Source organism: Solanum verrucosum, unplaced genomic scaffold (assembly GCF_900185275.1).
Source record: "Solanum verrucosum unplaced genomic scaffold, falcon-dt-bn FXZP01000050.1, whole genome shotgun sequence".
Lineage (NCBI taxonomy): Eukaryota > Viridiplantae > Streptophyta > Magnoliopsida > Solanales > Solanaceae > Solanum > Solanum verrucosum.
In genome coordinates, this window is record NW_026020020.1 from 468,444 (window position 1) to 492,864 (window position 24,421).

Genomic DNA, 24,421 nt, shown 5'->3' on the forward strand with positions numbered 1-24,421 from the left:
AAGGAAACCTATTCAAATAGGTTTTTGTTAAAACACAATCACCACAAAACTTAATAGGTAAATGTGATTGAAAAAGAAGCGCTCTAGATGTTTATAATAGATGCTTGTGTTTCCTTTCCACAACTCCATTTTTTTGTGGAGTGGAGACACAAGTTGTTTGGTGAATGATGCCTTGAAAACAAAAAATTATTTTGCAGTTTTCCAATCCCCAATTCATAAACATTATCAGATCTTATTTTCTGGACTTTAGTGCAAAACTGCCTCTCTATCATGGTTTGAAAAGATTTATGTACTGTAAAAGCATTCAATTTGGAAGATAGTAAGAAAGTCCATGTTCCAATACTAAAACCATCTACTATAGTGAGAATATATCTGAAATTTTCATAAGTAGGATTGTTGTAGGGTCCCTAAGTATCTACATGAATTAATTCAAAAATAGGTTTTGTAGAAATAGTACTAGAGGGAAAAGGGAGTTTGGATTGTCTAGCCATTGGACAAATAATACATGGAGATTGAAAATTTGAACAATGGTATACTAGAATAGAAATAATTTTTCTCATATTGATTAAAGTCATATGAGCGAGTCTATAATGCCATAGCTTCTCTTTTACATTTTGAAACATGAATATTGAAACTAGAATTTAAAATAGGAATAGGATTGACAACACAGTGCCTTTTGGAATTAAAACTTGACTAGATATTAAACTATCCATAGAAGCTGCAGCTTTAGACTTCGATTTTAGAATGTAGAGTACATATTTTTCTTCACAATCTCCAGTGGATACTTCATTCAAGGGCCCTGTAGAAAGAAAGAATCAGGAGTGAAGAGAACATGTTGATTAAGTTGTTGACAAAACTTGTGGATAAACATGAGATTGAATTTAAACGATGGAATATAGAGAACATTCTACAAAATCAAGTTTGGCAGAAGAGTAATAGAACCATAATGTGTGACCTTAACTTTGTGAGAATTGGGAAGATTCACCATGATTGGATTTCCTAATGATTTAAAATTGGAAAAAAGATACTTGTTAAAAGTCATATGTTCAGATGCACAATTGTCCAATATCCAAGAATTGGTGTCTGTTTTAACCAAAAAATGCATAGGAATTGAAAAACCTTTTCATACCAGCAGAATTGGCACTCGTGGTAGCTTTGGCATTGTTTCTCTTTGTTGTCCCAATTTTTATTGTTGAAGTTATTGCAAAAGTTTTCCTATATTCTCCTGAGTTAGAGTTTCAGCATTTGAGAACCCACTGCCCCCTTGATCAACCTCCTCTATAGCGTGGTAAGCATTGTCAGCCAAGGTTAGGAATCTCTTTTGCTTTGTGAACTTGAAATCTGGAGGAAATCCATGAATCATGTAGCATTTGTCAATGCTATGACCTGGCTTTTTTGCTTTAGGCACATGTGCTTGGATTCTTATTTGATTCAACAGATCCCTTTGGTGGTTTGAAACTATGGTAGTTTATATTTCCTCCTGATTGATTTGCTACGATAAAAGATGCATAGTCCCCTGGATAGACATGAGAATTATGGATTTCTCGTTGCTTTTAATCTTGGATATCTAAGGAATAAGCATATCCAATAGACGGTAAATGGGATGACAACAAAATATTGCTCCTAACACCAATAAAGGAATCATTCAGCCTCACAAGGAATTGTAACAACCTTTCATCTTTATGGAATTTGAGAAGTTTTGCCTTAGCACCACAGTCGCACACACAAACACAAACAACAATAAGTGTTCAATGCATCTAGTTCATCCCATAGACTCTTCATTTTAGTGAAATAGCCTGATATACTAGAGTTACCTTGCACCACAACATTCAGTTCCTTTTGTAACTAGAATAATTTTTCACCATTCGTCTGACCAAATCTATCGTCTAGGTCACTCCAGAGTTCTTTGTCACTTTGAGAGTAAAGCACCGATTCAACTATTTCTTTAGATAAAGAGTTGAGAAGCCACAAGAAAATCATGCCATTGCAGCATGACCATGCCTTTTGAAAAGCCAAATCTGCAATTGGAATCACCAATGAACCATCAGTGAACCCAGGTTTGTTTTTGGCACAGAGCACAATTATAACAACCCTTCTCCATCCACCATAGCTTTTCCTATCAAACACTGTGGAAACAAGATTCATCTAGGATAATCAGAGGGATGAATATAGTAGAGATGAGTTGCACACATAATTTTCGGCAGAAAGAGTACTTGGAGTGTTTTCAATAATTGGATCGGAAGTAGATGATGTGGGTGCCATTGTAGAGAAGATGAAGAAATAGAAAATGAAACAAGGATTTTAGTCTGATTCTAAACCTACTCTGATGCCATGAAAAAAATAACAAGAAATTGATTGAGAGAAAATTCTCTTTTCTGTATGTTTGACATGATCACTGTATAGATGTGTATATATAAAACTCACAGAATACATGAATAACAAACTGTGAAAAGATAATGGGGAATGTGATTGACCAACTATGAAATGTGTCCAACTTTATCTAACAAATTATTGTGTCCTACTTTATCAAACAAACTAAAAGATAATTACAACGAATAAGAAAAACATACATGACTAATCTTCCAAAAGCCTTTCTAGACCAGAAATACACCTAGCAGACCTCTGTCTTCTTCTTCGTTATTGCCTCACCATTATACACCAGCATATGTTAACAGGTATTCTCAAGGAATCAGCTTGCAAATTCACAACTATTGCGTATTTCTTTCTCGACATCAACTAAGTCTTTTACAAAATTTATGGTTATTGAAATTTCTTTTAGTTCGTTAAAGGGTTGATCTTATTAGAGCATGGAGCACTTGTTATTTAGATAAAAAGAGAAGTAAATTGATTTAATTTTAAGAAATCCAAAAGAATAATCACATTTAAGAAGTTATACGATAAGTTATGATTTTTAGATTTCTGAAAATTAATCATACATGTCCAAGATTAAAAATTCTATGACCTAATTAAAAAACAGCTTACATTTAATTTTCTTGAAGATCAATTTGTTATACCAACCACAAAAAAGTAGTAGAAAATCTATTCTATAAAGTGGAGTACAAAAATAATAATTGAATAAAAGGTTATTGAATCGATCTATATGAATTTGCTTTAAAATTTAAGGAGTATGGAGAAACCGAAAAAAAGAATCATCATAAAGTTTATTAGTCATTTTTTTACAAATCGATAAGCAATTGATCTTGGAAAAAAAAATCGTTGAAATTGTTCCGACGCATTTTTTTTACGCTAAACTTTTTAATGAGTAATATAATGTTATTTTTAAAAAGTTAAGATAACATTTGTCCAGTCGTCTAAATTAAGACTTTCCCATTTGCCTTGGAGATATCATTTTCTTCTGAGAACGTAAGACATTCCTCTATCTTAGTTATATATCCAAGTCTTTAATATATCAATCAGATTAACTTATTTAAAAAAATGAATAATTTACACTAGATGTATTGCTTCATCCAACTACAATGAGAATGATATATGTAGAAAAAACATGTACATAAGTCTTAAGAAATAAATCAATACTTATGGCATACATTATCATATCTCTTGGAGATAAGATGACACTTTAATTATATTTTATAATCCCTAAAAATTTCTAATAAATAATGTATGCAGTTAAAGAATTGTTATTGTTAGATAGCAAATTATAGTGTCAAACGGGGCTACACGTACATCGCATGTGCCCAGAGACTAGTATTATTAAAGTGGGAATAAAAAAAGTTTAAAAGTTGAATTACAATTTTACCCTTGCTATAAATTAAATGTTACAAAATATTTAACTATTTAAATATTAAATTGTATCATTTTAATTAAGATGTTAATAACTTTTGGAATTCCTTATATTAATTCCTAATTGAATATCTAATTTAAGAATATTTATCATCTATACTAGTAGTATTAGTCTTAAGAAGAACTTGAAAAATTATGTACTAATTTTGTATTGTTTTTCCATGTATATTGTTAGATTTATAAAGTCTTAATGTGTGAATGGTTTTTTTTTTCTTTGCTCATTTTTGCGTGTGTTTTCTATCTATTAGACCTCTTAAACATTTATTAGTAGTTATGGTATTTCAGTACTCATTATATGCATGTTTTCATATAATTTTAGTCTATAAAAATTCACACGAAATACACGTGCAACGCACATGTCCTGAATAAAGTTTGAATTATATGAATGAAAGATCTGTGGAACTAAACAACTAATGTCTGAAGTAAAGTCTCTACTAACTAGAATAAAGAAGATTTAAGTTTTTTCGGGACATGGCTCCTAGCTATCGCAAAACAATTAATTGTCTTGATGGAAAATTTAACTACTTACTACTTTTTGAAGTCTCCAAATGAGGAGGACTCGCCAACTACTTACTGGAAAGCTGCAACATAAAAGTATGTTGTCAGTACATGGAATGTACTGTGTATATAACTAAGCATAATCATCTCGGGTGTATAAATATCATTTGAGAATCTGCTTTCAAATAGATAAAGGTGAATCTATTTCAGTCTCCCTAAAATAAAAATGAATCGAAGATGTCATATCATTTCAGAGAAAGTCAGAAGTTTTTCAGTTATATGCTAATGTAAGGAATTTCCAACTACATTAGTCATTTTTGAGTAAATATAAATATAGAGTGCACACGCATAATACATATAGCTCAAAGGAGCATTCCCTTTCTTCTTTCGATAATTAAGGAACGATAATGTATTATTGTAGAAACATATCACACATAGAGGAGACGGCAATTACCCTCCATTAGTTAATGATAGTTGTTTAAATTTATACTATTACACATTTAAGCTATGTGAACAATGAGGACTATTAGTAGATCTTATGCTATCTACAAAATTATTTATCTATGTTGTTTCTACGACATGAACACTCCATCTTCAGGTGACTTCACCAGAGAGCACATCCTTTAAGTGGAATCATGCAAGAAAAGGTGATATACTTGACACTATCAATCAGCACAACTACGAATATCCAACAGAGGGACTTCGGACCCATGATGCCCGTTAGAAAATGAGATATTTCTAGATAGTCATTTTTAATGGTTCTTTCTTAATATTATGTTTAGTTTGTAAAAGAAAGGTAGTCCTTGTTTTATGGAATATGTTTTGTAATAGAGTACAATAGTGGTTGGATAGGTAAGGTCTCTCTATTAACTTTTGACATGCTTATATAGCTATTAGTTCTAGAAATGTGCGTTGCACGTTTATCCCAAAACATTTCATATAAATTTTGTATTGCAAATGACCTATTTTCTCCGTTTCAAATTTATTGATATTTACTAAAAAAATCCACCTTTTTAACAATAGAAAGTAAATATATCTTCCTAATAAAAAGAATACATCCTTAATTATAAATTGACTAAAGGTGCATAAAGTAAAAATAACTAATTATTGTACTGATACAATATTCAAATAAGTATACCAAAATATCACCTGCTAGGTTAATGTATACAAAGCAACAAACCATTGTAAATTCACAATATTAACAATAAAAAGTTATACAATAGCAGCAAACAAGAAACATAAACATTAAAAAAACAAATAAAAAGAGACAAGAGAAGAGAGCATATAGATTTTCTCTTCTTTTTGTTTTTTCCAATTGTTTTAAGTGTGTATAATATTGTGTCAAATGTCACTATTCATAGGATAGGATTGAAGAACACTTAGAGTTGTTATGAATATGAGATTAATCCATTTGATCATGGATGAGAGGTGGGAGTAAAAACGATAATGAATATAATTAGTGGGAGTTGCATATATTTACATAATGAAGAGTTGGGGGGGTAATAAAATCTATGTAATGTACTTAACATTAATATAAATATTTATATACCAAAAATATGTAACATAGATCTATATGATTTTTCTTCATTTTGCTAAGGTCAAACATAACCATTCATATTTCCAATTGGAAGATGAACAAAACAAAAAATTCATGAATTTAACTCCAGCATGAAATTAATGAAAAGAATACATATTCAAGAAATTTTATGGTGAATGATTCATATACTAGTATGATGATTTACTATTCAATATTTAATTTATTAAATAGTTTATAACATTTAAATTTGATGTAGGGATAGAATTGTAGTCTAACTTTTGCCTAACATTGTTCCCACTTTTAGTATATATATTAATCAATTGGTAATTATGCTTCTTTTTTTGTCTGTTTGAATGCTTCATAAGAAGTTGGTATTATTGAGATTGTATTATATTTGGTATTATTATTGGGATTGTTAGAAGGCAAAAAGATTGTAATTTATTCAACTCTTGAATCTTGTAGCTCTTCATTTTTCTATTTTCTGGTAATTAAAATCCAAGTTTCACTATGCCTCTTTCTGACATAGACAAGATAAAGATTTGGGCTTAACAATTTTAAGATCCAATATGAATGCAATTACAGCTACTACAGGAAATTAGATCTTGAACTAATTAAAGAGGGTGATTTAATAAATATAACGCATGAGGGTTATTTCAAAAAGAAATTCCACAAATGAACTGAAATCAACATATATATTTTGATTCCTACTTCATGCAAGTAATCAAATATTATTATTATATAAAATCAAAGAAATTAGCAAGTCATATCATTCTTGCAATTAACACAACTTCCTCCTCTTCTTCAAATCAGAAACATCAAACATCTTAATGGAGTAATACTCCAACCTAAGTAACTAAGTAAACACAAAGGGGAAAAAAGGAATAGCTAACATTTTTAACTGCATCTATTTCCCCTTGTGTCATGGCATAATTATTAGTAGCCCAAGAATCCCTCATAATCAGGCACAATTAATAACTTAAAACATATGGTTAAGAGAGACGATATATGAGAAATAGCAATAGAACCCCTTAACACGTGCATTGAAGATAAATAATTAAAAAGAAGGAGAGTAGGAGAACTAGTGGTATTGAAACTCCGAAAGATAACCTCAATGAATTTACAATGATTCATTGATGTGGCAATTTATAAAATTCTAAAGCTACAGTTGGAAGTTGAAAAGAACTTCCAAATATTGAATTAGTTTAGGAAGATGAAAAGTTATTCTGGAGTATTAAATAGGCTGCAATAAGTTACATTTGCAAGAAAATTAATCCACCCCTTTGTATACCCAAATACTTGATTGATTGTTATTAAACTTTAAGTATGCAACGTATGTGTCCATTCTGGAGTAGTATTGAATATGATGATTTTCTAAATTAATGATAAAATATTTAATAAATTATATTTTATAATAATTTAATTTAGCATAGGGATAAAATGGTAATCTAACTTTCACTTTGGTGCTTCCCACTTAATATATAAGAAAGATATGAGATGAGATGAGATGATGATACGATATGTGTATGCCTTTAGTAACACTGTATCAAACAACCTCTTGGGTGCAGGCCCTCCTAAAGTATAAAATAAGAACAAGTAATTGAAGTGGCATTTCAAGAAAAGCATAAAGACAAGAACATGTGAAGGAAAATATAAGGATGTACGAAGATAAAGTAGTAAAGGGCAAAACATGGAAGGAACCTTCAAAGAAAGAAAAGTCTCCACCTTTCAACCATTGTAAAAGAATCAATCATAAATAAAATGAGGATTATTGGTTCAAAGGAAAGCCATCTATCCAATGTAGATTTTGTAGAAAAATGGGTCATACTGAGAAGAATTGTAGATTCAAGCAGAATCAACCACAACAATGCCATGTGCAGCAAGCAAATTTTACCGAAGAGTCAGAAAAAAAAGAAGAAGCTTGTTTATGACTTCTCATGAAGTAAACATAACCAACAAAGCCTCATGGTTCATAGAAAGTGGGTGTATGAGTCATATGTCACACAATGAGCTCATGTTTCACACACTTGACAATTCAATCAAAGCTAAAGTTAGGATGATAAAGGGTGAAACAATAGATGCACTTGGAAAGGTGTCTGTTGCCTTTCAAACTACACAAGGTAAGAAATCTATACATGATATGTAGTATGTTCCTTGTTTAACATGTAACTTTTTAAGTGTGATTCAAATGATGTCTAAAGGCTATTCTTTGTTTTTTAGGGAAAACATTGTTTGGCTTTTGACTATGAAGATAGTTTGATTGTTAAAGTAGAAATGTTGGATAAAACTTTTCCTTTAGACGAGAAGTTTGATAGTGCAAATTTTACAAGTACAGATGAGTCATGATTGTAGGACAAAAGATATGGGCATTTTTAACTATGCTACTTTAAAGTCTATGTATGAAAACAATTATCTAAGGACTTACTTGAGATCTCATAGTCTAAAAATTTTTGTGAATCATGTCAGATAGGTGAGGTACACATGAAAGCATTTTGGTAACACCTCAGAAATTGAAAATTGAGTTTTGAATGGAAAAGTTTCATTTTTGAACTAATGCATTGATCTACGAGTCTGACTTATAGACCGTAAGAAGCCTATGGGCTGTAGGAATGAAATTGTAGGTCTTGGTTTGAGATTTTGAAAGACATCAACTCCCAATAAGTTGAACTATGACAGAAAAGATAGATCGTAGGTAAGTCTACAGGTCGTAGGAAGTGCCCATAGGGTGATTCAGAGAATTGATTTGAGACCTCAGGTCTAGGAAAGGATTTGACGAGTCGTACTGTAATCTATGGGTCCTAGGTGGGACCGTAGAAGTGATCTAGACTTGGTGAAATTTGTGGGTTGAACTTGGGTCAACGAGTTAGCTCTATGAGTCATAGAATGTTGGACGGGCTGTAGGAAGATCTTATGGAATTGATAAGAAATTTTGAGTCCTAGTAAATGATTCTATGACTGACCAGGACAGTCCGTAGGTCAAAGTCACAGGGTCTTTCGGTAGTTTTTAATTAAGGGTGTTTTGGTCTTTTCCTATCAAATTAACCCTTAAACTATGTTGTTTTATCCCTACAACTATAATTATAACAATTTTCACTCATTATACTAATCCTAAATCTTCTCATTGACTCAATTATCTCAAATCCCTCAAGTCTTCTTCTCCAAAATCCTCTCAAGGTGAAAGTTTGGGTTTCGAGCTTCAAGGTCTAATCCTTCTTGCATTCTCAGGGCTTTTATTATCAAGGTATGTGAGAATTCATCAATGGATTCCTTTCATCCATTGTGTTCTAAAGAAACTCTAAATCTCCAATTTAATTTCACCCAATTATCTAGTGTTTCATGTTATCCTTCATGTGTACTATTTATTATGATTCAATTGATGTTATTTGGTCCTATTATGCATGATTCAGTCCAATCATATGTTTTCCAATTGATTTCATATGGACCCATGTTTCATACTTGATTTTGACTAAAAAGTTAAGAATAATGCTTATGAACTTATGAATTTTGATTAAGAAAGTTGTGCATGTTTTATAAAAAAGATGATGTATGAACTATGAATGCTTTTGAGATAAGTACCAATGATTTGTGAAATATTTTCTCACAATTGAAAGGAATCATTATTTTGATACTTAGAAAGGTAAGTGTGTATTATGAAGAAGTTTATGAAATCATGGTTTTGAAGGAGATACTCTATTATGAACTGGTGAATGGATTAATAGTCTTAATTGTTGCCTTTCCCAATATTTTTATATGATTATGATTATGTCTTTTCCATTGAATTTACTTAGTACCGAGAAGACTTTGAGATGGAGGCTCTTTCGTTAGTGGAGGTCGGGTCTCTAGAAGCAATCTTTGTGTCCCTTAACTACGTGCCCTTGTAGAAATGTCTTAAATAACCTAAGCTAGTGAATTCACTTTAGCAAAGAATGAATGAGACAGAGTTCTACCTTGGCAAGTAGATTCCCCTTTTCGGTGTGAGGGTCATACCGAACTCCATGTTATAGCTCACATGGTCTTATTTTCGGTAAATGGTAAGTATCCCACAAATGAACTATGTTTCTATCAAAGATTTTATGAAAGTTTCTCAAATTATTTAAGCATGTATTGACCTTGTTTATGATTTATGATTTCTTTATAAAGGCTTTTATCACATTTTACTTGGTCTTGCATATCATGTTTAACATGATATCATGCTTTACAATTTTATAAATTTCCAAATACTTAGTAAATTCACCGTACTAATGCATATTTGTGCCTATATTATCTCAAAATATAGGGTCTGTTGTTCCTCCTCCCAGGCATGCTTAGATGGAGATTGCTCAGCTTAATCACTTGGATTGGTGAGTCATCATGGTTTGAGGGCGAAGCCAAAGATACTCTCATTGATTTTATGGTCTGTCAGTTTTAGACTTGTACTTGGTGTATGGGTTACGTCCCAATCACTTTTATGATGTTAGAAAGGCTTATGTCAGATTTAATAGTTTTTCGTGTATTTTTAGATGTACTCTGTTGATATCGCCTATGCCATTCTATGATTTGAGATTTGTATTGATTATATATCTTAAATTGTAATTCATTACGTCATACTTATGTCAAGTGGCTTGTTTAGGATCTCTCGAGATCATATTTGACATGTCACATCTGGGGTGTACTTTGGATCATGACATTTTCCTAAAAGTGCTACCCTTAGGGTAACTTAAAAACTTGAAATTGTTCACATAGATGTATGTGGACCTATGCAGACATCATCTTGGGACCAAATAAATATTTTGTGCTCTTTATTGATGACTTAACAAGGATGACCTGGGTGTATTTTTTGAGTAACAAGTCTCGAGTATTTTCAATTTTTAAGAAATTCAAATCTTTTGTTGAAATAAAAAGTGGTTGTAAGCTGAAAGTCGTTGATGTTAGGGAATGGTGGTGAATACACTTCAAATGAGTTCAATAAGTAATGTGAAGATATGGGAATTAATCACAAGTTGACTGTAAGTTATTCACTCGAAAAAAATTGAGTCTTAGAGAGGAAGAACATGATTGTTGTTGAAATCGCTAGATGTTTGTTGCTTGAAAAGAAACTACCGCAAAGCTTTTGGGAAGAAGTTTTCTTTTACTTCAATGTATTTGTTAAGTAGGCTGACAACTAGAGTTGTAGATGGAAAAACTCCTATTGAGGCATGGAGTGTAATAAGACCATATGCTAAGATCTTAAAAATCTTTGGTTCGATTTTCTATTCTCATGTTTCTTCCGTAAAAAAAAGCAAACTTGAATTGAAAGGTGAATTAGCGATCTTTATTGGTTATTTTATAGAATATTCAACTTCCAAACAAAAAGTATTTCACTCAGAAGAGATGTACTAGTGGATGAGCATGCTTACTGTAGCTAGGATAAGAAGCAAATTGAGAAAGATAATGCATGTTTTTGGAAAGTGTGTCTGGTGCCTGAAATCCAATCAACTAGCTCTGAAAATCCAAAAGAAGTTGAAGAATCAGATGGGGAATCCTCACTTGATTCGCCAATTTTGAAGAAAAAGTTCCTTTCTAAGATATATCAAAGATTTAATGTTGCAGTCTCATAATCAAATAGCTATCAAGAAGCATCAAGACATGATATTTGGATTGACGTTATGAAAAAGGATATTTGTATGGTTGAGAAGAATGATACTTGGAAGGTGGTTAATAAACCCAAAGTCAGAAATTGTTACAAAGAAAAGGAAGAAGATATTCACGTCTACAAGGTGTAAACGGAATCATTGTTGTAAATTGCTATAGAAATTTAAAGATGAAGGCTAAAGTTTTCTTGAGTTTTATATAATTCTCTAGATGTTTCATTACATAAATTTTATACATAAACAAAGTGAGAGAATTACAATCACATAATAAACAAAATATCTCACGCTAAACTAGACACATATGTGGCTCACTAACCACCACTCATTTTAAATCAAAAGACTAGTCTACTACAAAAATATTTAGAATCTAAGAGTTTCTAGACAAATCATAACTTCCTAATAGAAATGTATTAGGGTGAATTGGGTTTATAGAACCAAAATTAATCTAGATAGTTTAGTTTATAAATACAAAGGAAGGTTTGTGTGAAAGGTTACGTGCAAATTGTAGGTATGGATTATGGAGACACATTTGCACCTGTTGCACGACATGATACAATAAGGCTTTTTTTGGCAGCTCAATCAAATTGAACTTTGTATCATCTGGATGTGAAATCAGCATACTTCAATGGACAGTTGTAGGAGGAGATTTATGTCGACCAACTAGAAGGCTTTTGTTCCAGGAATGGAGGATTAAGTGTACAAGCTTCATAAGCCATTATGTGGATCTAAGCAAGCTACTCGAGCCTGGTACTGTAAGATTGATGCTCATCTCATTTATTGTAGCTTTGAAAAAGTGAAAATGAAGCCACTTTATATGTGAAGAAGGCTAAAGGAGGAGATGTTCTTGTGGTGTCACTTTATGTTGATGATCTTCTGTTAACGGGAAGCAATAATGCTACGCTAAATCACTTTAAGCAAGAGATGGAGACCAAATTTGAAATGTCCTATTTGGGTCATATGAGTTACTTTGTAGTAATGGAGATTCATCCTAATAATTATGGAATCTTAATTTCTCAGAGAAAATATGCAGAGGATATCTTAAAAGGTTCAAGATGGAGAGATGCAAGCCTGTACCAACCCCACTGGTTCACAATGATAAGATTTCAAAGTTTGAAGGAGGTTTAGGGTTGATCCAACAGTTTATAGAAGTCTACTTGGTAGTTTGTTGTATTTAATAGAAACAAGACCTGATCTCAAGTTCGCGACAGGTCTTCTATCGAGGTTTATGCTAGATCCAAGTCAAGATCATCTTGGTGTTGCTAAACGAATGTTGAGATATATGAAAGGAAATGTTGATTATGGTATTTGGTTAATTTTAAAAGAAAGAGTGGGAAAACGATGGTTTATTCAGATAGTGATTGGGCAAGAAGCTTTAATGATATAAAAAACACATCTGGATATGCTTTTACACTTTGTTCAGGCATGTTTTCATGGAATTCAAAGAAGAAAAAAGTGGTAGCTCAATCTTCTACAGAAGCAAAATACATTGTCGTTGCTAGAGCAACTAATCAAACTCTATGGTTAGGTAAGATTCTGAGTGATCCAGAGAAAAATCTTATTGAATCTACTATCATTAACATCTACAACAACTCAACAATATCTATGGCAAAAAATCTAGTTCAACATGGTCGTAGCAAGCATATAAAAGTGAAGCTTCTTGCTATCAAGCAAGCAGAGAAGGATGGGGAAGTTACACTTGTTCATTGTAGCTTAGATCAGCAGATTGCAGACATTATGATCAAGGCTCTTCCTAAGGGAAAATTTGAAGTTCTAAAGGCTAAGTTGGGAGTATCCAAGAAAAATCTCAAGGAGGAGTCTTAGAAAATGAGATATTTCTAAATAGTCTTTCGTTTAATGGTTCTTTTTTAAATATTATGTTTAGTTTGTAAAGGAAAGATAGTCCTTATGGAATATGTCTTATAAGAACATACACTAGTGGTTGGATATGTATGGTCTCTACTAACTTTTGAAAACCATGTGTGTATGCCTTTTGTAATATGTCATATGAATGAAAAAAGCTTTTGGTGAACCTAATTTTTTTTTCTAAAGTTTCAAATACTAACAATGCCATCACCATCACCATCACCCATCTCTCTTGGATCAACCTGAACAGATACTACCATGGACGAAAGTGACTTGTTCCCGCTGAAATTCTCTTCCTTTGCAGTGTTTCTTTACTAAGTATGTCAAAAGACATCTATTTTTTTTATTTATATAATTGTCCATTATGATCAAAATATTATTTTATTTTCTACAATTAATGTAGGAGCTAAAAATATGTTAGTAAAAAAAGGAAAAAAATTAATCATAATTGTATTTCAGATAAAATATCAATTTTATTTGTATTTAATTTCAACACTCAAGGATATCAGTTTAACAATTAAAATGTGTATTAAGTTTGGATAAATAAAGATCATCATGCCTCTTAAATGTTACAAAATTTTCATGAACAATTATATGGGACCATTATGATTTTGCACTTCTTGCTTACCTGTTAGGCTACTACTTTTGACTTAAAAGCACTCAAATAGGTATAAATCCTTAAATAGAAAGATTCCTTTATATAAGAAATACTATTCATTAAACTATAGATGATGACATTATAAGTGTGAAATGAGAGGCGTTGAGAAAATAAATAGTCATTTTTATAATATTTACTCAAAAATGACTATTGTATTTGGTCATTCCTGCCTCTCCATTTTTCTTATGAGCACTTCCATGAGATGCGATGGCTTTTCTCACTTGCCAACACAGACTAAATTATTAAGTTCCCCTTAATCTTAATAAGTGTATCATTCCTAGGGACATAAAAAGAGGTTGCCAGAGGATCACTAGCTAAACCCACGTAAACAAACACATCTGAAGCCTTATTGGTATTTTGCTGATTACTTTCACCCTGACCTCCCCGGCCACAAAGTGAACTACGATCTATTCCACCGCATTTCCCAGAATAACCGATCCCATTCACAGGCACGTCAATATTCAAAACTCTTCCATCATGTTTTACAAAAAAATCACTCACAAGAACCCCCACTCATAAAGGGTTTACTCATACCTCCATATCTCATTTTCAATAAAGGAACCAACCCACCAAAGAGAATCGTGAAGAACAACACACCAAGGAAGCTAAAACTAGCAATCTTCTTTGTTTTCACCTAACTCTTCTTTTTCTCCACCTTCTTGCTACTTTTTGTCATGGGCGCTACTGCTTGTGGTTTCAACTTTGGAATAGGAACCAATGGCACTTGTGATCCTTGTGGCTTCATCATATAAGGTTGTATAATGACATCTATAAGAGGAGGATAAGGATACATCCTGGGGGACACTTGTCGAGGTACATCAGTTGCTCCAAGTTGTACCTTTAGAGTTACATTTTCCTCCATTTCATAGGATATCTTTGCATTCAAATGTTGAATGAAGTATGCCAATTGTATACAAGTATTCCTCAACATAATGCTTTTTTAACTGCCTTGACAAGTGAACACTTCCCCTATTCCTAATTAATCTAACCATCCTCTTTTTATCCTCATCATTATTAACAATGTCACTCAAGGAAAATATAGTGAATTGTTGGTGTTTGCTTTCACTATTCGAGTCTTCACTACCCTTTTTCCTTTTCAACAAATAGCTACAATTACTTATATTAGCGTTGAGTTTATGTTCTACAACTCCACCTTTTAACGAATTACTTCCTAAATTCGAAGAAGAATGTACCAATTTGTTTGAATCTAACAGATTATTCAGCCCTTTTGTGAGATTGGAACCATAATTCGGAGATTGCGCATTCAAGTACCGGAGACATCGGTAGAAATATGGTGCAATGACAAAAGCACTTCATCCAAAAATCTTGAGCTGCTCCAACTATGAAGTAGCCCCGGAGATGACATGTCCATAACCATCACACCTCCCACTGCCTAATTGCCGGCAAAATTGCTCATTTCCTCCAACGTCAACTTAACATTTCTAGCGGAATCGCTAAAATTTCTATTCAATTCATTCCCAGGAGGACGTAAGCAATAAAAACCCATCTGGACCAGGTTCAAGCCCGGAGCTTCCCCGAAAAAATCTCCCCAGGTTAACTTAAATGTTCTATAGAAGCATTGTCAAAACTCCCCATCAGGTGACTCCCATGTTGACCAAAGCTATTTGGGTCCATTTGATCTGATTTCAAACCTGTCTTTGACCCGAGACAGTCAGGCAGGTAATTAGGCGTTTGAAAATGCATCATCATCGGTAGGGTTTGGAAAAATATCATCAAATGATGCATAAAAAATAATGTCATCAATTGACAAATCAATGTTCAAAAATTTCACAGAAAATTATAGACGTTTTTTCACATGTTGCGGTCATATGTAGGACGAAAAAAGTATGTTGCGGTCATGTGTAGGATGTAAAAAGTATGTTGCGGTCATGCGTAGGACGTAAAGAGTATTTTCAGGTCATGTGTAGGACATTTTCTAAAATTCAACTTTCTTTCTTAATAACCTGTTAGACTAGTGCTCTTGATTTAACTAGAAAGATTCATTTTTATAAGATATACTAGACATTGAACTCTAGATTATGACCTTCCAAGTGTGAAATATAGAGGCATAGAGAAAATAAATAGATTTAAATGGTTCTTGGATCACATATTTACACCCCTTACTTCATTGAAAAATAGCTATCTTTCCTCAAGGTTTGATCATTTAAAAGAGGATTCTTGTATCCATACATGCTCTTAGTGGTAAAATACACATACCAACTAATGAAATTTTGAAACTTTAACAATCTTAATTTTTATTTCTAAGATATGATAGCTACAAAATCTAACAGATCAATCTGAACAATCTCGAAATATAAAACTATAAAAGAAAACTAAATGATAGTTTCCTCTCTATTCCTATTCCGTCTCTCGCTAAATTTGTGATCAATTGCTAAAAAATTTTGGACCATACTTTTTATGCCATACACATGACCACAACATATCAACAAAATATTGAGGATTTTCCTATGAAATTTTTGAACATTGATTTCTCAACTGATGACATCATTTTTTATGCATCATTCGATGATATTTTTCTAAACCCTACCCATAATGATGTGTTTCAAATGCCTAGATAATTACCTAACTATATCGGGTCGGAGCCGGGTTTGGACTCGGGTCAAATGGACTCAAATAGCTTTGGTCAACCGATAGGGAGTGTTGATGATGCTTTTGGAACTATAAATTCAACCTCGGGATATTGTCAAGGGGAAGCTACGAGATCAAACCTGCTCCAGATGGACCCTAATTTCTTTAATCAACCTTGGAATGAATTGATTAGGAATTTTAGCAATTCTTCTAGAAATTTCAAGTTGTCGTCGGGGGAAATGAGTAATTTTTCCGGAAATCAGGAAGCGGGAGTTGAGATGGTTAAGGACATGTCATCGTCGGGGCTACTTCATAGTTGGAGCAGCTCAGGAGGTTTGGATGAAATGTCTATGTTGTTTCACAAGGTTTCTACCGATGTCTCCGGGTACTTGAACAAGCCATCTCCGAATTGTGGTTCCATCTCTCAAAAGGGTTGAATAATATGTCAAATTCTAACAGATTGCTACATTCCTCCCCGAAGTTAGGAAGTAATTTAGTAAAAGGTGGGGTTGTAGAACAGAAATTCAATGCTAATATAAGTAATTGTAGCTATTTGTTGAAAAGGAAAAAGCATAGTGAAGACTCGAACAATGTAAACAAACACCAAAAATTCACTATACTTCCCTTGAGTGACAATGTTAATAATAATGAGGACAAAAAGAAGATGGGCTAGAAAAATTAGGAACAGGGAAAGTGCTCACTTGTCAAGGCAAAGCAAAAAGCATTATGTTGAGGAGTTAGAATACTTCATTCACCAATTCAATATTCGAATGCAAAATATCCTATGAAATAGCGGAAAATATAACTCTAAAGGCAGAACTTAGAGGTACTGGTGTACCTCCTCAAGTGCAGCCACCCCCCGGGATGTATCCCCATCCTCCTCCATGGATGTCATATACACCACCTTATATGATGAAGCGACGACGATCACAAGTGCCATTGGTTTCCATTCCAAAGTTAAAACCACATGCAGTAGTGCCCGCCCCAAAAAGTAGCAAGAAACTTCAGAGAAAGAAGAGTGAGGTTAAACCAAAGAAGGTTGCTAGAGTTCGCTTCCTTGGTGTGTTGCTCTTCATGCTTCTCTTTGTTGGGTTGGTTTGAAAGTGAGATATAGAGGTATAAGGGAAACATTTATGAGTGGAGATTCTTGTGAATGGATTTTTTGAAAAATATCATGGAAGAGTTTTGACTATTGACGGGCTTGTGAATGGGACTGGTCATTCTGTGAAATATGGTGGAAAAGATCATAGCTTACATTGTGGCCGGAGAGGCCAGGGTGAAAGCAATCAAAAAAATACCAATAAAGGTGTAGATGAGTGTGTTAACATGAGCAATGGTAGTGATCCTCTAGTAGCCTCTTTGTACGTACCGAGGAATAATAAACTTAATTGACGGGAACTCGACAATCCTAGGAGATTTAGACCCTGCTGACGTAGGAATTCATCCTTGCCTTTCTCGAAGTCTTTCAACGGACAAAAAAACTATGTTTTGATGAACATGATAAAGATTCATTTGAACAACACAAGCCCTTACAAACATTAGTTTAAGTGCTCAATATTCTATCACCAAGGACATATGTTGTTCACAGGAACCTTTATCATGTTTATCAAAAGAAAGTTTTGTATGTAATCCACCATAAATGGAAAATGCGTACCAATTTGGAAGAGAGATGAATCTGTTAGCCAAACATAGAAGAAAAACGGAAATTACATTCCTAAAAATAATTGGAAAACTTACCTGGGCAAATTAAAGCTTGGAACATCGGTGAATTAAGTGTAGAATGATGGATAAGTATTTGAAATCAGCACAACTGGAAAATCTACGCATCACATTTGAAAATAGAGAAGTCACCTCAAATATAAACCCTAACAACAAAACGGGAAAGAAAATCTTTATAACAAAAGGGGAAAAAACTTTATATATACAAACACAATAGAGGAAGAAATCTTACCAATAAAATCCATTGACAAATAGAGATTAGAGAGACATCTGTTGGACATTTGATTTGTGCCCTTTTGAGTCAAAAATTGAGGAGTTAAAAATAGGTTTTTTTTCTTTCTAAAATCCAATTATACACAATTTGAAAAAGAAGCAAACTTTACCAAGCACATTTTCACAAGCAACAATTATATTGTTATAGTTTTTCAAATCGGAAGTTAATAATTTACTTTGTGTATGGTTTATTTTGTATTCACTTTGACTGTAGCCTTTAAACTTATAATTAAATTTAATATAATGAACGTTGATGTTTCAATGAAAGTATTTTGTATTCATGTGAATTTTACGAACTTTTTGAAGATTCCTATTCATTTAACGTTTACAAGTTTTAGCTTATTACACAGGTAAATGAAAATATATTTGATCTCTTTTTCAATTACTATATATAAGTAAAGAGAAATGAAAAAAATTGTAAAAATGAAAGATTCGACTAAAATCAAACCGTAAAAGCCAACTTTATGTTGCTTTGATTTGGTTTTAAAATTTAATAAACTAACATAATTGATTTAGTTATTTTTTTATGAAAAAACAAACCGACCTATATACACCCCTAATCATTATGATTAAATAGTTGTCAAATTTTTAATTTACAAAATTCTATTGAATAGAGCTATATCTGATAACTTCCCATTTTGAAAAAAGAAAAAACTATCAATATTTAATTATATAAGGTATAAATTCAGAAACAATAACTAATTACCTAACTAACTAGTTTTTTTTCTAAGCTAACACATGGCTTTCTCCTGTGCTTCTTGGCTTAATTCTAGGTTATATTAAATATCATTTAATATTAACTTGTGAAATGTACGTATTTTGCAAGTGTGTACCACGTAAAATAATAATAAATGTATATAAAAGAACAAATTATTGTGTGTACGTTATATTATTAAGTGCCCTTTTTAAAAAAAAGATAGCATACATATTTAAAGATAAAAAGTGTGCATAAAGGGTGTAACACCCCAAAATCCATAGCTTAGGGAAAAGTGCAGTAATGTGTTGAAATTATTAGAATTTTGTGTTTCACGGGCACCATCTACGAGTGGTAGATAGGTCCCGTAGTTGAGACTTCAGAAATCAGTAAAATTGTTTCAGTGATTATGAATGATGCCCAATTGATCTTTTATTGACTAAGCTAATGGTAACACTAGCTTGGTTTATGAACACTGATAGGAATATCTGATGCACTGTTAAATGGGCTATGAAATATTTCATTGACAGTGGCAGATTTAGTACTAGATTGGTTTATGAATTTTACTGATATATATAGGAGGTGGACTATTATTTTGAAACTTTGCATACAATGTAACACCTTGGAATTTGGGAAATCTACTACGGGTTGAACAGACAGATCCACAGGCCTAAAACCAACCATGGACCCTCCATGATTGGCTAAACGGTCCGTTTAGGAATTCATTGACCATTTAGGGGCAAAGGTTTGGCTGTTTAATGCAGCCCTGGAGCTGGCCATTTGTACGGTTCCCTTCCCATAACATCAAGACCTAAATGGTCCGTAAAGGCTTCCATATAAGTCACCCCTCAGCTTTTTAAGTCATGGCTATTTTAGTCTTTCTCTATGTGTTGGACACCTAAGCTATGTTGTTTTTGTAATGACCTCCAGGTCATTTAGTTTTTATGTATCATGTTCAACATTTAGACTATTCGTGTAGTGACACCAAGTCATTAATGTCTTGTTGGGATTAATAGTTTGGTCACCTAGTCGTTCGTTTAGTTTTTATGCAAGTTATAGTATTTTGGAGCTTTTGAATCATGAACGGTCAGTTTTAATCAAAAAATTCAGGAAGATAACCTTAGAATCCAATTATGATTATTTCATCAGCTACAAAAGGGACATTTTAGTCTAGAAGCATAGTCGGCATGGCTCTCGAGTCTTTCAGTGCGAGTCTATTGCCTAAGTTTGACTTTAGTCAACATTTTGAGTAAATGAGCTCGGATGAGAATTTTGTCAGTGAGGTTAACTACGGAATATTGATTTTAGTCTAGAATGACTTCATTTAGGTTCGAGGCTTTTGGGCTAATTCTAATGCCCCTCGTAGATTTTGGCTTAAAATGAAAATTGGGTATGGAACTCACTTTTAATCAAAACAACCTCGTATAGGAATTTTGATGTTTTTTTGAGTCTGGAATACCATTTTTGATGAGGTAGCATAGTTCATTTGTGCGCACGGGGTTCCGGATAAATCTTAGGCACTCCGTTGAAGTTTGGAAGCCCAAGCCCTTTGCTATAGCTGAGGTGTCGTGGTCGTGTGTTTGGCCTCACGGTCATGAACAGTTGGCGCCCTGGTGTGCATGTTCACGCGCGGGCTGCCTCATGTTCGCGTTGAATCTACCGCGGTCACCACCGGCCAGTGATCGGGCCTCTGTATTAAAGGCTAGTCACATGGTAGCCTTGGCTTAAGTTGGTATTTTTGTGATATGTCCTTCGTTTTAGCTCTGATTTGGCGATTTTAAGCCCCACGCACTCGTAATTGTCAAGATAAGTGGTAGAGTGATTGGACTGTATTGGCGACTCTATGTTCAAGGTGAATTTCTCCGATAAATATCTACCTTTTCTCTTTTAATTTGAGTTTTCGTTGTTGTTGTTGAGTGAGCTGATTTTCGAACATCGAATTGTGTTCTATTTTGAAACACAAGTTCAGGGCATGGTGTATGACCTTTTCAATAAGCCAATTTTGGGATTCCTCATGTTGGTCACACACTCTAATTTTTTACTACATTTTGAGTATGTTTCTAATTCTTGCGAATTTAGTGCCTAATCATTCTTAATGACATTTTGATCACTAATTTGATAGTGTGGTAGTGCTCAGAGGCCTTTCAGAGGCAGATAGCTCATGTGTGGTAGATTCGGAGCGCTCGTGATTGGATGTGAGGTAGGCTTCAATCTACTTTCTTGGTTGAACTTCTTATATAATTCCTAGTATAGATTTCATGTAATTTTTTATGGCATTTGCCAGAATTTAGCCTCCCTCTTGTCATTCCATCTTTTTTTGTTTTCGTTGGGGCCTTGGCTTAGATTGGATGTTGAAATCCTTAGTTTAGGCTTGTAGATTTGTTGTGGTATCAATGGTCTTGTTTATCCTTGGTGGAATTGATACTTTATGATAATAGACTCCAGGGGACCTTAGGTACCTTAGATTGTGTTGTACCCCGCTTATAGTTATGCTCTGCTACTAGTAGGTTGGTAATAGGCCGTTCTCCTTTTGTTGGGACATGTGACCTGGGTGACCATCGTAGTCATGGGTTGGCTTTAGCTATGCAAAATCTTAGCTTGAAGTAGCATGATTGAGGTAGGGTGTCACCCCATGAGTCAGTTTTCTATTTTTATCGATTTGGAACTCTTCCTTGGTCCATTCGCTTTTTGTTTTTCTGTAGACTTGTTATACCCTTATGAGATTTATTATATTGTTGGGCCCAAGGTCGTACGCGAGGACTAGCAGAACCTCAAATTAGTACTCTCCGCTTGATAGCGTGGTTTGGGTGATTGATTGTTTATTTGACTTGAGTGCCTTGTTTGAATGCTAGTGATGGCATGCATTGCATTGTTTGTTCATTCGCATAGATTTTGTGGTACAATCTCGGCATATGCATTGGCATACATAGCATTTATGATGAAATACTAATTTACTCAGTTTTTACTCTATAGTGGTTTTAACAAGAGTCGTACACCTAGATCACCGGATTTACTGGATTTTGAGATTACGAGACGTCAGGGACGTGCTCCTTTCTACTTGAGTTATTAGAGGCATCTATGATGTGCTCAATTCTTACTTAACTAGTCAGCGCGTCGAACGACTTTTCTTACATGAATATGTCTACTTATGATCCTCTACGAAGTTGATCCTTATTTGTCACAATTTCAAGGCCTAAGTCCTGGTTCGGGCCAAGGTAGTGTATACGGACTACCCACGTCCCCTATGAGCCCCTTTGGTCGTGAGTATCATAATACTGAATGATGGAGATACATGGGTCCTACCTCACTTGTAGGGCGGGGAGGTAGTTTTATACACTTAGTTACAGATGGCTATCGATGGTTCTACTGCATCATCTGCATCTATATGTATTACCTATCACCAATATACTTGGTTGTTGATTCCACCCCTTCGATTTATGGGGTTGGTTGGGTTATGTTTAATTATTGTACCTTCTGGCTTATGGTGTCCGGTTAGGTTATGGTTTGACTATATTTTATTCTCTATTATTTTTTATTGTTAGGCTTGGTCAGTAGAATTGTGGTTGTGGGACCTCCTGAACCTGGGTATTTGACTTGGTGTCTTCGTTGTTGACGAATAGGTTGTTGGTTTGCGTTCCAGGTACGTTATGACTCATCTTCTTACCTCTTGTATCATATCTCTACTATTCATTGTCTTTTTACATTAGCATCTCACCTTATTACTTGTTGTTTATGTTTGTATAGTCTTTTGAGCTCAGTCGGTCATTGCCTGCTGAGTACTTTTCGGTACTCATACTACACTTCTACCCCTGCAGATTGCATTTTGAGTTATCTCCGTTGATTGGAGTCGTGCAGAGCATTTTGAAGTTTTGGGGATTGGGTGAGCTCCTGGTGTGTGGAGCTACCAATTTTTGTCTATTATTTTTGCCAGCTTAGTCATTATATTGTATTAAGAGACAACCATACTTATCTTGTATTTGTAAAGTCTTGTACTATTTTTTTGTATTAGATGCTCAACTACCAATTGGTGCCAAGTCTTGGAATGGTTTCTGTTTGTATCTCTATTGTTTACCCTTTCTTTGCTTGTTTTGAGCTTTATGCTTCTCGTTATTGGCTTCCACTTGATAGTCTGTTGATTATGACTCCGGACTAAGGGTTAGGCTTACCTACTTGTGGTGTGTAGTAGGTGCCATCATGACCTGAGAAATTGGTTCATGACAGTAATAACCCCTATTCTAAGCCCTATATAAGTGATTTAAGTCCTAAACAACCAATTCTAAATCATTCTCCTAAATCATAAATTTCCCTCCAAGTTCATCCCCAAAATCTTCTCTAAAGCTAAGGAAGAGGAGGTTAGGGTTTCACTTCATGATCTTCAATTCACCATAGCTATTGGGCCTTGATCACTAAGGTATATTAGTATTCACCTATGGAGTCCTTCCTCCTTAGGGTTCCTAAGATCTTCACATTTTAGAAAGTTAGATTCTCAATTCAAAGTTAGGGTATTATTCAATCTTCATAGGTTCTTTTCAATTATGATTTAGTTGTTTTTCTTCTATCTTTTAATGCATGAGTTGAAGTATTTACATGATTTTGAGTTGAATTCATATGAATCCATGATCCATGATTTTAGACTATAAATACATGATGAAGCTTATGAACTATGAAATATGATTTTTATCAAAATATGCATGCTTTTATGAAAGAGATGTAAATGATTTGAGGATGCTTTGAGAGGAAAGTATCAACGTTCTTTTTGTGAAAGGTTTTCTCACCTACTACTAAGTTCATGATTGTGAAAGGTTTTCTCACATAAGGATTCATAAGGTTGAAAAGTTTTCTCACCTAAATTGAATCAAGTTTTAGGAGCTATTCTAAATAAGCTTTAGCTTGGATTGGTTGCTAAACTGATTCTTTTCATGGATGATAATATGAATATGATTAATGACCATTCCGTGGGATTTTTCTTAGCACCGAGCATATTTTTAGGATAAAGGTTTTAGTTTAGCGTCCTTGGATCTTTAGTAGCAATCCCTAAGTTCCAGAATTATGAGCCACCACAGGATTATCTCAGATAGACACTAGCTACTAGATCCACTTTAGCTCAGACATATGGTTCATACCTTGGCAAGTAAGGACATCTTTTGTTTAGTGTGGAATAGATATTGAATTCCATGTTATAG

At 33.7% G+C, this 24,421-nt stretch overlaps 2 protein-coding genes and 2 pseudogenes across 2 annotated transcripts in view; 1 reads left to right on the top strand and 3 right to left on the bottom strand.

The window, feature by feature from the left end:
• Positions 1 to 1,198: 1,198 nt before the first annotated feature.
• Positions 1,199 to 2,145, bottom strand: LOC125821043 (uncharacterized). Its single transcript, XM_049500470.1, has 2 exons — positions 1,863 to 2,145; positions 1,199 to 1,341 (listed from the first exon to the last, which is right to left on the bottom strand). Exons 1-2 carry the CDS (start codon positions 2,143 to 2,145, stop codon positions 1,199 to 1,201), a joined length of 426 nt encoding a protein of 141 aa, XP_049356427.1.
• Positions 2,146 to 14,100: 11,955 nt separating this feature from the next.
• LOC125821044 (bZIP transcription factor 17-like) lies at positions 14,101 to 15,758 on the bottom strand (annotated as a pseudogene).
• Positions 15,759 to 16,587: 829 nt separating this feature from the next.
• Positions 16,588 to 18,044, top strand: LOC125821045 (bZIP transcription factor 17-like; annotated as a pseudogene).
• The window catches only part of LOC125821071 (tetraspanin-6), a 1,176,838-nt gene continuing 1,169,047 nt past the window's right edge, over positions 16,631 to 24,421 (bottom strand). The window contains exon 4 of the mRNA XM_049500490.1: positions 16,631 to 16,642. The gene's annotated coding sequence lies outside the window, so the exon portion shown is untranslated. The remainder of the gene's footprint in view (positions 16,643 to 24,421) is intronic.